Below are 15,075 nucleotides of genomic sequence, written 5' to 3' on the forward strand. Positions count from 1 at the left end.
CTTCTTCACTCCAAAGAGAAAAGTCCTAGCTCATGCAACCTTTCCTCATAAGGCATGCTCTTTAATCCAGGCATCATCCTGATAAATCTCTGCACATTCTCTAAAGCTTCCACAACTTATAATGAGGTGACCAGAACTGAACACAATAATCCAAATGTGGTCTAACTAGAGTTTCAGAGCTGCAATGTTACCTCATGTCTCTGAACTCAATACCCCAACGCACCATATGTCCTTTCACCTCGTGAGGGATCTATGGCTGTGAACTCCAAGATCCCTCTGTTTCTCCATACTACTGAATCCTGCCATTAACCTTGCCTTCAAATTTGACCTTCCAAGGTAAATCGCTTCACACTTTTTCTGGTTGGCTTCCATCTACCATTTCTCAGCCCAGCTCTGCATCCAAAGAATGTCCCTAACACCACCAACTTTCATGTCATCTGCAGACTTACTAACTCCTCCAAGTCATTTATACATATCACAAAGAGCAGGGACTGGCCTGTCCCAGAGGCAGTGACACAGATCAGTCATGCTTGCAATGTGAAATGATATTTACTGAATACTACAATTAACCATTAAGAGGCCAATTCCCAGTACCTGATAGAACCTTGGTAAGGAAAGGATACAAGTCATCAAATCATTTCTCTGCAGATTAATTAACTGCACATTCTGGTGGTTGTTTACGAAGTGGAGCTGCAGCGTCACCAGTTTGGCCAGTTTCACACACTGAGAGGCACGCCGGATACACGAGTCCTAGGAACAACAAGGCAAACATTCCAAAATAATCTCTAGGAGTTATTGACAATGGGAACTGCTTCCATTGAATAGATTCTGTGTCACATTACAGAACATTAAGGTCATATCTAATAATTGTAGACAGCAGATTGCAGAGTGAGTTTATTTGAGCACTCCTCGTATTCAATTCCATCTGATAGAGGCATTTACAATTATGGTGGTTATTCTTGGGTGGATATAGGAACTAGAATTAGAATCAAGTTTAAATCAGTGAGATATGTCATGAAATTTGTTTCATGCCAGCAGTACAGTGCAAGACAAAAAGTTAGTATAAATTACAATAAGAATATATATAAATAAAGTGCACGTAGAGCAAATTTTAGTGAAGGGAAGATAAATAATAAAAACTGAATGCCTGGAATGGAGGGATGTGGTTATATGGAGAGACTGGGTATGGCTGGATTTAGTCTCACTGGCTGAGGTGTGACCTTGTAGAGATTTATACCAATAAATAGGGTACATAGTCTTTTTGCTAAAGCTTCAACTAGAGGACACAGGTTTAAGATGGGAGATCAGAGAGGCATTTTTCACACAGGTTGGTGGGTATCTGGAAGAGGCTACCAGAGGGGGTATTGAACAAATAATAATAATACATACTTTATTGATCCTGAGTGGGAAATTATTTAGTTACAGCTACAATATTTAAAAACACATCAGTGTGGAGACTTTAATAAACTACAGAATAATAATATACACAATGTATGAAATAATAAAACACTTGTACTGTGATGTGTGTTCTCCTAATTGGATAGGAAGATGAAGCAAAGACCAAATGGGATTAGTGTTAATGGGGACTGCAGTCAACTTGGACCAAATGCGTTTCTGCACAGCACTGATCTGAGTCCACAAAGGATTAGACACAATGCAAGTTGTAAAACATTTCCGTACTCCCTCAAAATCATTCAAGGAATGAGTATTTTTCTGGGCTTCTACACAAGGATGAAGAACCCCATGACATCACTTATGAATGTAAACAAAGATTCTTAATCAAGGCAAGCTGTTCATTGGAGGATCAGGTGATATTTAATCTTATCAGTCATAACAAATGTATCCAGAACAAGCAACAAGGAAATCCCCATACATTTTGAATGAAGTATTACAGCAAGGACGCCGTTGTTCTCTCAGGTCCACAATTATGCCAGAACAAAGTCTGAGGAGCTATCACCGGCAGCAGACCAAGACTTCACCCTCAACTAACGTATCTGCCTCCCACCAGCCCTAGCAGCAGGTTGCAAACACACAATATAATTGTTCAACCAGTGATAAAAGGAATGCCCAGTGTGTACAATGCAGATTAGAAATTAATTCTTAACAATCGCTCAAAATGTCATTTGCAGCTTCACAGAGTTTGTGCAAAAACAGGTTATAGATTATCAAGAATTATATGAATCACTTGAAACAAGTGAATTAAATCTAATGTATAATTTATTCTAGCAGCTACAGATTTTCATTTTTGTTACATGACAATATTTGGAAAATGGTGAGAAGGTTAAAGATGGAGACTGAATTACCAAGTCTGAAACTAGTGAACAAGTTATACTTCATTATGACTCTTTTTCCGATTCTGCCTCCAAACACAAAAAAGGACTGGCATTTAGACCTGTACGTCCTTAAGATGAACAGAATTTGGACATTTGGACCATTGTCTTCTCCACTATTCGATCATGGCTGATTTATTTCCCTCTCAATCCCATTATTCCAGATTCTTCCCACAACATTTGGCACCTTTACTAATCAAGAACCTATCAACCTTTGCTTTACATTTCACTATATATATATAATTCCTTAATTGGAATTGGCAATAGCTGGTGGGTGGCCCAAAGCTTTTACAATGTCTACAAATCAAATCAAGATATGATGGATGCCTGGGTGGGCGCAAAGCTGACAATAGTGGTAAAGTTCATCCACCAGCCTCACCATCAACAGACAGTGGCTGCAGTGTGCACCATTTACAAAATGAACTGTAGTTATTTGCCCAGGCAACTCTGACAACACCTTACAACTACCACCATTGAGGACAAGGTCTTCAGAGTACATGAAATGCCAACACCTGCAGGTTCTCCCGAAAGCTGTGAGCCCTTCTGACTTGGAAATATTCATTCCTTCATCAGTACTGGGACTAAATCCTGAAACACTACGCAATAGCACTGGTGGAGGGATCTTTAGCCAGAGAGTGGCGAATCTGGGCAATTCATTTCCAGAGATGGCTGTGGAAGCCAAGTCATTGGGTAAATTTAAAGCAGAGGTTGATAGGTTCTTGATTAGACAGGGTTACAGAGAGGAGAATAGGGTTGAGAGGGATAATAAATCAGCCATGATGGAATGGCAGACTCAATGTCCTCATTCTGTTCCTATGTCTAATGGAGGCTCACCATCTCGTCAAGGACAATCTAGCAATAAACGTCAATGATGCATGTAAATGTTTCTAGCATCTCTTGTGTTTACATTAAAGATTCCTTGTGATTTAACCGTGAACTGTATTAGTCTCTAATAATAATGATGAAAACTTATGGAAATAATGATTTTTACTGCATGTAAGTCAGTACCCTTCAGTACTTCTAACATTCACATTAATGTCATTCTTAAAATTAAATTGTAATGACTATCAGTGAGTCCTCTGGAATCTTTTGCCTATTTTCTGAATCGGTTATTATCACTGACATATGTCATGAAATTTGTTACAATTATATTAAGTAAATTGTACAGAAAGTGTAGTAATTTTTATGTTCTTCCAGTATCTGTTTTCTGAACTTTTTCACTGGGAAACACTGCTGAGTATGCTGGAGTGTCCATGTTAATAAAGCAATTCATGACAAAGCTCTGACATTTTAACTATACACCTATACAAGAAAACATTTTCCTTGCGTTTTGTTACCACTGAATAACACCTGAGATTGAATTGGAGTTGACAATTTGAGCTCAAGGCACCAAGATGTCTATTTACCTTTGAATAACTCTCAGCAGCATCTTTGAGAAAAGCCAGAATCTTCACCAAAGATTTCTTCAACTCGGGCGTTACCTCTGAAACATGAGAAGGACAATGTGATAAATACCAAGCAGACATTTGCACAGAGGTCAATTCCTGAAAAAAACTCACTGGATTACATAAAAAGCTTAATTAGAAAATTTATTTTCAACAGTCAAAAATTTGGATTAAAGCAAATAATGTAGAAAATAATTTGACACATTAATTGCTCCACTAGAAATTTAATTCAGACTCATTTATGACATTTTCCATTAGAAACATAGAAACATAGAAAATAGGTGCAGGAGTAGGCCATTCGGCCCTTCAAGCCTGCACCGCCATTTATTATGATCATGGCTGATCATCCAACTCAGAACACCGCCCCAGCCTTCCCTCCATACCCCCTGACCCCCGTAGCCACAAGGGCCATATCTAACTCCCTCTTAAATATAGCCAATGAACTGGCCTCAACTGTTTCCTGTGGCAGAGAATTCCACAGATTCACCACTCTCTGTGTGAAGAAGTTTTTCCTAATCTCGGTCCTAAAAGGCTTCCCCTCTATCCTCAAACTGTGGCCCCTCGTTCTGGACTTCCCCAACATCGGGAACAATCTTCCTGCATCTAGCCTGTCCAATCCCTTTAGGATCTTATACGTTTCAATCAGATCCCCCCTCAATCTTCTAAATTCCAACGAGTACAAGCCCAGTTCATCCAGTCTTTCTTCATATGAAAGTCCTGCCATCCCAGGAATCAACCTGGTGAACCTTCTTTGTACTCCCTCTATGGCAAGGATGTCTTTCCTCAGATTAGGGGACCAAAACTGCACACAATACTCCAGGTGTGGTCTCACCAAGGCCTTGTACAACTGCAGTAGTACCTCCCTGCTCCTGTACTCGAATCCGCTCGCTATAAATGCCAGCATACCATTTGCCTTTTTCACCGCCTGCTGTACCTGCATGCCCACTTTCAATGACTGGTGTATAATGACACCCAGGTCTCGTTGCACCTCCCCTTTTCCTAATCGGCCACCATTCAGATAATAATCTGTTTTCCTATTTTTGCCACCAAAGTGGATAACTTCACATTTATCCACATTAAATTGCATCTGCCATGAATTTGCTCACTCACCCAACCTATCCAAGTCACCCTGCATCCTCTTAGCATCCTCCTCACAGCTAACACTGCCACCCAGCTTCGTGTCATCCGCAAACTTGGAGATGCTGCATTTAATTCCCTCATCCAAGTCATTTATATTGTAAACAACTGAGGTCCCAGCACTGAGCCTTGCGGTACCCCACTAGTCACCGCCTGCCATTCTGAAAAGGTCCCGTTTATTCCCACTCTTTGCTTCCTGTCTGCTAACCAACTCTCCACCCACACCAATACCTTACCCCCAATACCGTGTGCTTTAAGTTTGCACACTAATCTGTGTGGGACCTTGTCAAAAGCCTTCTGAAAATCCAAATATACCACATCCACTGGTTCTCCCCTATCCACTCTACTAGTTACATCCTCAAAAAATTCTATGAGATTCGTCAGACATGATTTTCCTTTCACAAATCCATGCTGACTTTGTCCGATCATTTCACCGCTTTCCAAATGTGCTGTTATCACATCCTTGATAACTGACTCCAGCAGTTTCCCCACCACCGACGTTAGGCTAACCGGTCTATAATTCCCCGGTTTCTCTCTCCCTCCTTTTTTAAAAAGTGGAGTTACATTAGCCACCCTCCAATCCTCAGGAACTAGTCCAGAATCTAACGAGTTTTGAAAAATTATCACTAATGCATCCACTATTTCTTGGGCTACTTCCTTAAGCACCCTGGGATGCAGACCATCTGGCCCTGGGGATTTATCTGCCTTCAATCCCTTCAATTTACCTAACACCACTTCCCTACTAACATGTATTTCGCTCAGTTCCTCCATCTCGCTGGACCCTCTGTCCCCTACTATTTCTGGAAGATTATTTATGTCCTCCTTAGTGAAGACAGAACCAAAGTAATTATTCAATTGGTCTGCCATGTCCTTGCTCCCCATAATCAATTCACCTGTTTCTGTCTGCAGGGGACCTACATTTGTCGTTACCAGTCTTTTCCTTTTTACATATCTATAAAAGCTTTTACAGTCCGTTTTTATGTTTCCTGCCAGTTTTCTCTCATAATCTTTTTTCCCCTTCCTAATTAAGCCCTTTGTCCTCCTCTGCTGAACTCTGAATTTCTCCCAGTCCTCAGGTGAGCCACTTTCTCTGGCTAATTTGTATGCTTCTTCTTTGGAATTGATACTATCCCTAATTTCCCTTGTCAGCCACGGGTGCACTACCTTCCTTGATTTATTCTTTTGCCAAACTGGGATGAACAATTGTTGTAGTTCATCCATGCAACCTTTAAATGCTTGCCATTGCATATCCACCGTCAATCCTTTAAGTGTCATTTGCCAGTCTATCTTAGCTAATTCACGTCTCATACCTTCAAAGTTACCCCTCTTTAAGTTCAGAACCTTTGTTTCTGAATTAACTAAGTCACTCTCCATCTTAATGAAGAATTCCACCATATTATGGTCACTCTTACCCAAGGGGCCTCTCACGACAAGATTGCTAATTAACCCTTCCTCATTGCTCAAAACCCAGTCCAGAATAGCCTGCTCTCTAGTTGGTTCCTCGACATGTTGGTTCAAAAAACCATCCCGCATACATTCCAAGAAATCCTCTTCTTCAGCACCTTTACCAATTTGGTTCACCCAATCTACATGTAGATTGAAGTCACCCATTATAACTGCTGTTCCTTTATTGCACACATTTCTAATTTCCTGTTTAATACCATCTCCGACCTCACTACTACTGTTAGGTGGCCTGTACACAACTCCCACCAGCGTCTTCTGCCCCTTGGTGTTACGCAGCTCTACCCATATCGATTCCACATCTTCCCGGCTTATGTCCTTCCTTTCTATTGCGTTAGTCTCTTCTTTAACCAGCAACGCCACCCCACCTCCCCTTCCTTCATGTCTATCCCTCCTGAATATTGAATATCCCTGAACGTTGAGCTCCCATCCCTGGTCACCCTGGAGCCATGTCTCTGTGATCCCAACTATATCATAATCATTAATAACAATCTGCACTTTCAATTCATCCACCTTATTACGAATGCTCCTTGCATTGACACACAAAGCCTTCAGGCGCTCTTTTACAACTCTCTTAGCCCTTATACAATTACGCTGAAAAGTGGCCCTTTTTAATGCTTGCCCTGGATTTGTCGGCCTGCCACTTTTACTTTTCTCCATAGTACTTTTTGTTTCTACCCTCACTTTACACCCCTCTGTCTCTCTGCACTGGTTCCCATCCCCCTGTAGTGAACTAACCTCCTCACGCCTAGCCTCTTTAATTTGATTCCCACCCCCCAACCATTCTGGTTGATACTGCCAACCACTACACTACTGTGCTACCCCTTATTGAAATAACATTATAGCTAGATGGAGATAAGCTCATAAGCCTCAATACTGGTAATCTGGGTTTTTCACATGACAAATCAGCTTACTCTAATTTGAATTGGCCAGTCCAGGAATAATGCCTAAATTCAGTTATACCTGTTGTTTTCTCTTTATGTTAAAATGATTTCCTAAGATTTACTTTTTCTGACTGGCCCACACTATGGACATAGCCACGGGGTCTGATGTTGTGAATTACTTATTACTGCAACACAGCTGGAGGCCATTTGCTCCACAGGGTCTATGCTGATTCCAGACTGAGCAATCCTCTCAGTACCAGAGCTCGCTGCTTATCTCCCATTACCCCTTCAACATACTGTCCAGCACGTGGCGTGAGGCGCTGCATAACAGTTAGCGTAACACTATTACAGATCTGGTGACCTGGATTCAATTCCGCTGCTGTCAGTAAGGAGTCTGTACGTTCTCCCTGTGACCGCCTAGGTTTCCTCCCACAGTCGGCTTAGTAGGTTAATTGGATGGCATGGGCTTGTTAGGCTGGAAGGCCTATTACTGTGCTGTATCTCTAAACAAACTGAATGGCCTCCAGGGGGACTCACCCCAAGGCTGCGACTCGATGAGCTTCAGCTGGACCCGGGCTGCACTCTCGTGGTTTTCCCCGATCTCACGACACATGCTGAAGCAGAAGGCCACCATGTTGTGCTTCTCACTGTCGCCAGGCAGGCAGCGTTTGATGTAGTCCAGCAGAGCCGTCTTCAGGCCTCCGTTCTACATGTCAGCAAAAAGAAACTTACAAAACTCACTTCAAGGGAATTAACTAATAAGACTGGCAAAGCTGAGGAATGGGAAGAGTTGGTCTAATGGTTAGGAACCCTACACAATGAGCTCCTAAACACAAGAGACTGTGCTGATGCTGGAAATCCAGAGTGACACGCACACAGTTGCCGAAGGAACTTAGTAATTCTGGCAGCATCTATGGATGAGAATAAAAGACCACAAGACATAGGAGCAGAATCAGGCCACTCAGTCCATTGAGTCTATTCTACTATTCCATCATGGCTGACTCATTATTCCTCTTGACCCCATTCTCCTGCTTTCTCCCATTAACCTTTGACACCCTGACTAACCAAGAACCTATCAACCTCTGCTTTAAATATACCTAACGATTTGCCTCCATAGCCGTCTGTGGCATTACATTTCACAGATTCACCACCCTCTGGCTAAAGAAATTCCTTCTCGTCTTTGTTCTAAATGGACATCCCTCTGCTTTGAGGCAGTACCTTCTGCTCCTACACTCCACCACTAAAGGAAACAATAATTCTGTCTAGGCCTTTCAATATTCAATAGGATTCAATGAGATTCTCCCTCATTTTTCTAAACTTAAGTGAGTAGAGACCCAGAGCCTCATACATTAACCCTTTCGTTCCTGGAATGATTCTCACGAACCACCTCTGGACCCTCTCCAATGGCAGCACGTCTATTCTTAGGCTACGTCCACACTACGCCGGATAATTTTGAAAACGCCAGTTTCGAGTAAAAACCACAGGCGTCCACACTAAGCGTTTTTCAAAATATCTCCGTCCACATTAGACAGATATTTGGGTGAATCTCCTCCTACTGGGCATGTGCAGGACACACAGAAAACAAGCGAAGAGGAAACGGTATACTTGGTGCGCGTTTATCCAGTTACAGAGTAGAAAAACTTACAAGAATTGCTCTTGGCTCTCATGCAGGAGGACTTAAAACAAACAAAAACAAATACTGGAGCGTATGGAGGCAACCGACAGGGAGTTCACGGACAGTATGACCCGGCTGACGACGAACATTGAAAAACTGACTAACTCTGTTGCATTAATAAAGCACCTTGTTAAATGTATAAAACATGTCTGCATCAGTGTTATCTTGTATTTCCATACAATGTTACATTAGGCTGTTACACATCAGAAAACAGGGCAAAGTGAGAATACTTATTTATTCAGTAAGCTATGGGTCAAAGTATTTGGTGAGTACATTTCTAACTCTTCTGGCTTCAGTCTTGTTGCCGTCTGTTCTGAAATTGTTAGGTTCTGCGAAGTGCAGAATCAAATATCGCTGTGATGATTGTATGCTCTAGTATCAATTCTTTGGCGACAATAAAGTAGTAATAATAATAAGAATAATAAGAAGAAAACAATGAAATGCTAGGCTGCCGCCATCTGTTCCAGCACATCATGACAGCGGTTTTAAAAAGCTCCGGTTACCCCGTACACACTGCAACAGATATTAGGCGTTTTCAGACTTATTCACTCTGGAGATCGTTTCTGAAAATCTCTGTTTGCGAGGGATGAAAACTCCGTTTTAGTGTGGACAGAGAAGAGAGTCAAAACGAAGAGAAAAAGCTTTGTTTTCAAAATTATCCGGCGTAGTGTGGACATAGCCTTAGATAAGGGGCCCAAAACTGCTCACAATACTCCATGCAGTCTGACCAAGGCCTTATAAAGTCTGAACATTACATCCTTGCTCTTATATTCTAGTCCTCTCTAAATGAATTCAAACATTGCATTTGCCTGCCTTATCACTGACTCAACCTGCAAGTTAACCTTTAGGGAATCCTGCACAAGGACTCCTAAGTCCCTTCGTATCTCCGATTTTTGAATTTTCTCCCCTATACTATATTCCATCTGCCACTTCTTTGCCCATTCTTCCAATCTGTACACCTTCCGCAGCCTCCCTGCTTCCCCAACGCTACCTGCCGCTCCACTTATTTTGTATCATCTGCAAACTTGGCCACAAAGCCATCAACCTGTCATCCAAATTGTTAAAATATAACGTGAAAAGAATCAGTCGCAACACCACCCCCTGTGGAACACCACACGTCACTGGCAGCCAACCAGAAATGGCCCCTTTTATTCCGACTCTTCGCCTCCTGTTAATCAGCCAATCTTCTATCCACACTGGTATCTTCCCTGTAATACCATGGGCTCTTATCTTGTTAAGCAGCCTCACCTGCAGCATCTTGTCAAAGGCTTTCTGAAAATCCAAGTAAACAATATCCACTGTCTCTCCTTTGTCGATCCTGCCTGTTATTTCCTCAAAGAATTCCAACAGATTTGTTAGGCAAGATTTCCCCTTAAGGAAACCAAGCTGACTTTGGTCATTTATCTCCAAGTACACCAAAATCTCATCCTTAATAATTGACTCCAACATCTTCCCAACCACTGAAGTCAGGCTAACCAATTTCATTTATTATCAAAGTATACAACTCTGAAATTCTTCAATTCTCCAAGTAGCCATGAAACCAATAAGTAAGGAAAGGCTGCATGATTACCAACCCCTAAATCCCATCTCCCCGCAAAAACAAAAGAACAAAGACGGATCAGGCACATTGACACCCCAAATCCCTCCTTCTCCGCAAAAAAATTAACAAAACTGATCAGGCACATCGACCCTCAAATCCCTCCTCCCACACAAAAAAAAATGAACAAAAACAGAACAGGTACATCCTATAATTTCCTTTCTTCTTCTTCTCTCCCTTCTTAAAGAGTGGAGTGACATTTTCAATTCTCCATTCCTCCAAAACCATTCCAGAAGCTATCTCTTTCGAAACCTTGATGTGTAGTCCATCTGGTCCAGGTGACTTATCTACCTTCAGATCTTTCAGCTTCCCAAGTACCTTCTTGTTAGTAAAAGCAACGACACTTTTGACACCTGAATTTCTGGCATAGCGTCTTCCACAGCGAAGAGTGATGCAAAATCCTACTACCTCTCCAGCATCGTTTCCATTGGTCCAATGTCCACTCTCACCACTATTTTATATCTGAAAAAAAAACTTTTGGTATCCTCCTTGATATTACTGGCTAGCTTGCCTTCATATTTCATCTTTTCTCTCATGTTGTTTTAAAATTTGCCTTTTGTTGGTTTTTAAAAGCTTCCCAATCCCCTACCTTTCCACTAACTTTTGCTGCATTATATACCAGAAAAGATGTGCTGGTATTGGAGAAGATCCAGATGAGGTTCTTGAGAATGATCCCAGGAATGAAAGGGTTAACATACGAGGAGCGTTTGATAGCTCTTGGCCTGTACGCGCCGGAGTTTAGAAAAATGTGGGAGGATCTCACTGAAACCTATTGAATACTAAAAGGACTGGATAGAGTGGATGTGGAGAGAGTGTTTCCTATAGTGGGGTGGGGGGGGGGGGAGTCTGAGGATCAGAAGGCACAGCCTCAGATTAGAGGAATATCCATTTCAAACAAAGATGAGAAGGAATTTCTTTAACTAGAGGGTGGTGAATCCAAGGAATTAATTACCAAAGGCGACTGTGCAGGCCAAATCAATGGGTATATTTAATACAGAGGTTGATAGGTTCTTAATTAATTAGGGTATCAAAGGTTATGGAGAGAAGGCAAGAGAATGGGATCAAGAAGGATAATAAATCAGCCATGATGAAATGGTACAGCAGACTTGATGGGCCAAATGGCCTAATCTTGAGCCTATGTCTTATGATATTAAGAGAGAAGGCAGGGATGAGGCAGAACTTAGAGATATTGACGTTTATGCCATCAGGTTGGAGGCTACCCAAACAGAATATAAGGGTTGATTTTCCAAGTTGAGTTTGGCATCATCATGGCAGTAGAGGAGGCCATGGACAGACATATTGGAATGGGAAGGGAAATTGATCTGTTGTTGAGGACGGAGCAAAAGTGCTCGAAAAAGCGGTCCCTCAATCAACGTTGGGTTTCACCAGTGTAGTGGAGACTGCACTGAGAGCACTGGATACAGTAGACGACTCTGACCGACTCACAGGTGAAGTGACCCCTCACCTGGAAGGACTGTTTGGAGTAGTGAATGATGATGTGTGAGGAGGTGTAGCACTTGTCCGGCTTGCAGGGATAATTTCAGGAAGGAGATCAGTGGAGAGGTAGGAACGGACAAGGGAATCACAGAGAGAGCGATCCCTGTGGAAAGCCGAGAGTCGGGGGAGGTAAAAACGTGTTTGTTGTAAACAGACAGCTCCTGATCTTAAGTGGGTCACCAGTACATTGCACATATTGTCTCTATAGATTCACCTGGAATTTACTGGGACTGGAGGCATTGAGTTAATAAGGAGATTGGACAGGATGGGACTCATCTGAGGGAGTTCCATCACTGGTGTTGTAACACTAAAGATTCTGGCAATAACTTCATCGTTGTGTCTCCTCCCTGCGATTGGAAGGAAAGTCAGAGGATAGGTGTAGCAGGTTTGGGCGAAGGAGCAGCACAGAGATGTAGCAGTTAGCGTAACGCTGTACAGTGCCAGGGATGAGGGTTCAATTCCCACCGCCGTCTGTAAGGAGATTGCGATTTCTACCCGTGATCATATGGTTTTGCTCCGGGTGAACCGGTTCTCTCCCACATTCCAAAGATGTATGGGTTAGTAAGTTGTGGGTATGCAACTTGGTGACATTTGTGGGCTGCCCCCACCAAATTCTCCGACTGTGTTGCTCTTTGACACAAACAATATTTTACTGTACATACGTTTTAACAAACACGAGGTAAGTAAAGCTAATCCCTAATCGTTTTTCACCTACCCAGCCTGTCACCAATCCACTTACCGAGACAACATTTTTCCTCAACAGCATCTCAAACCTATGATTCTCATGGAGCAGGTCGAATATGTAGGTCATATCGTTGTATCGTCCGACGCCTGTGATAAGCCGCACCTACAGGGAGTTAAAATTCTCTGGTTCATTCTCTGTACACTTCTTCTTTCATTAATTAAAACATCCAGAGGTTTGGAAAGAAAATAGATTCAGTAGTGTTACCACATAGGACACTGATCAATACAGCACAATAAAGGCCCTTCAGCCACAATGTTGTACCAACCCGTTAACCGTCTCCAATATCAATTGAACCCTTCCCTCCCACATAGCCTTCTGTTTTACTATTATCCATCTGCCTATCTAATAGTCTCTGATATATCTGCCTTTACCATCACCCCTGGCAGGGCATTTCTCACACCCACCCTCTCTGTGTAAAGAACGTACTTATGACATCACCCCCTATACTTCCCTCCAAATCATCTTAAAGTTATAGAACATAGAATAGTACAGCACAGTACAGGCCCTTCGGCCCACAATGTTGTGCCGACCCTCAAACCCTGCCTCCCATATAAGCCCCCACCTTAAGTTCCTCCATATACCTGTCTAGTAGTCTCATAAACTTCACTAGTGTATCTGCTCCACCACTGACTCAGGCAGTGCATTCCATACCTTAAAGCCATGTCCTCTTGTATTCAGCAGTGGTGCCCTGGGGAAGAGGCGCTGGCTATCCACTCTATCTATTCCTTTTATTATCTTGTACACCCCTATCATGTCTCCTCTCGTCCTCCTTCTCTCCAAAGAGTAAAGCCCTAGCTCCCTTAATCTCTGATCATAATGCATACTTTCTAAACCAGGCAGCATCCTGGTAAATCTCCTCTGTACCCTTTCCAATGCTTCCACATCCTTCCTATAGTGAGGTGACCAGAACTGGACACAATACTCCAAGTGTGGCCTAATCAGAGTTTTATAGAGCTGCATCATTACATCGCGACTCTTAAACTCTATCCCTCGACTTATGAAAGCTAACACACCATAAGCTTTCTTAACTACCCTATCCACCTGTGAGGCAACTTTCAGGGATCTGTGGACATGTACCCCAAGATCCCTCTGCTCCTCCACACTACCAAGTATCCTGCCATTTACCTTGTACTCTGCCTTGGAGTTTGTCCTTCCAAAGTGTACCACCTCACACTTCTCCGGGTTGAACTCCATCTGCCACTTCTCAGCCCACTTCTGCATCCTGTCAATGTCTCTCTGCAATCTTTGACAATCCTCTACACTATCTACAACACCACCAACCTTTGTGTCGTCTGCAAACTTGCCAACCCACCCTTCTACCCCCACATCCAGGTCGTTAATAAAAATCACGAGAAGTAGAGGTCCCAGAACAGATCCTTGTGGGACACCACTAGTCACAATCCTCCAATCTGAATGTACTCCCTCCACCACCACCCTCTGCCTTCTGCAGGCAAGCCAATTCTGAATCCACCTGGCCAAACTTCCCTGGATCCCATGCCTTCTAACTTTCTGAATAAGCCTACCGTGTGGAACCTTGTCAAATGCCTTACTAAAATCCATATAGATCACATCCACTGCACTACCCTCATCTATATGCCTGGTCACCTCCTCAAAGAATTCTATCAGGCTTGTTAGACACGATCTGCCCTTCACAAAGCCATGCTGACTGTCCCTGATCAGATCATGATTCTCTAAATGCCCACAGATCCTATCTCTAAGAATCTTTTCCAACAGCTTTCCCACCACAGACGTAAGGCTCACTGGTTTATAATTACCCGGACTACCCCTACTACCTTTTTTGAACAAAGGAACAACATTCGCCTCTTGTATCAGCCAGTTCCACCCTGGGCAAAAGGCACTGGCTATCATCTCAATTTGTGCCCTTTATTGTCTTGTACACTTCTATTGTGTCACCTCTCATCGTCCTTTGAGGTTTTTTTTTTACCAATTACATGCTGATCCTTCATCCTGGAATATTATGAATCATGCAACAGATTGCTCTGCTTTTCAGAACTTAGCAATCTCTCACCATTTAGACAATATTTCCCTCTGTTATTTATCAAAGACCTCACTCACCCTGGACATAGTCTCTACTCTCCGTTCACAGTGGGCAGAAAGCAAGTACCACCAGGCTCAAGGATAACAAATATAGAAACATAGAAAACCTACAGCACAATACAGGCCCTTCAGCTCACAATGCTGTGCCAAATGTGACTTACTTTAGAAATAACCTAGGCTTACCCATAGCCCTCTGTTTTTCTAAACTCCATGTACCTATCCAGGAGTCTCTTAAAAGACCCTATT

General features: G+C 42.6%; 1 protein-coding gene across 1 annotated transcript in view; it reads right to left on the reverse strand.

Annotated features, from left to right (window-relative positions):
- spg11 (SPG11 vesicle trafficking associated, spatacsin) overlaps positions 1–15,075 on the reverse strand; it is a 205,971-nt gene that overhangs the window by 2,530 nt on the left and 188,366 nt on the right. Inside the window, exons 35-38 of the mRNA XM_072278002.1 lie at positions 12,766–12,873; positions 7,795–7,963; positions 3,737–3,813; positions 595–750 (exon numbers count right to left, since the gene is read on the reverse strand). Of these exons, the coding sequence (XP_072134103.1) occupies positions 595–750; positions 3,737–3,813; positions 7,795–7,963; positions 12,766–12,873 (510 nt within the window). The remainder of the gene's footprint in view (positions 1–594; positions 751–3,736; positions 3,814–7,794; positions 7,964–12,765; positions 12,874–15,075) is intronic.

Source organism: Mobula birostris, chromosome 14 (genome assembly GCF_030028105.1).
Source record: "Mobula birostris isolate sMobBir1 chromosome 14, sMobBir1.hap1, whole genome shotgun sequence".
Classification (NCBI taxonomy): Eukaryota; Metazoa; Chordata; class Chondrichthyes; order Myliobatiformes; family Myliobatidae; genus Mobula; species Mobula birostris.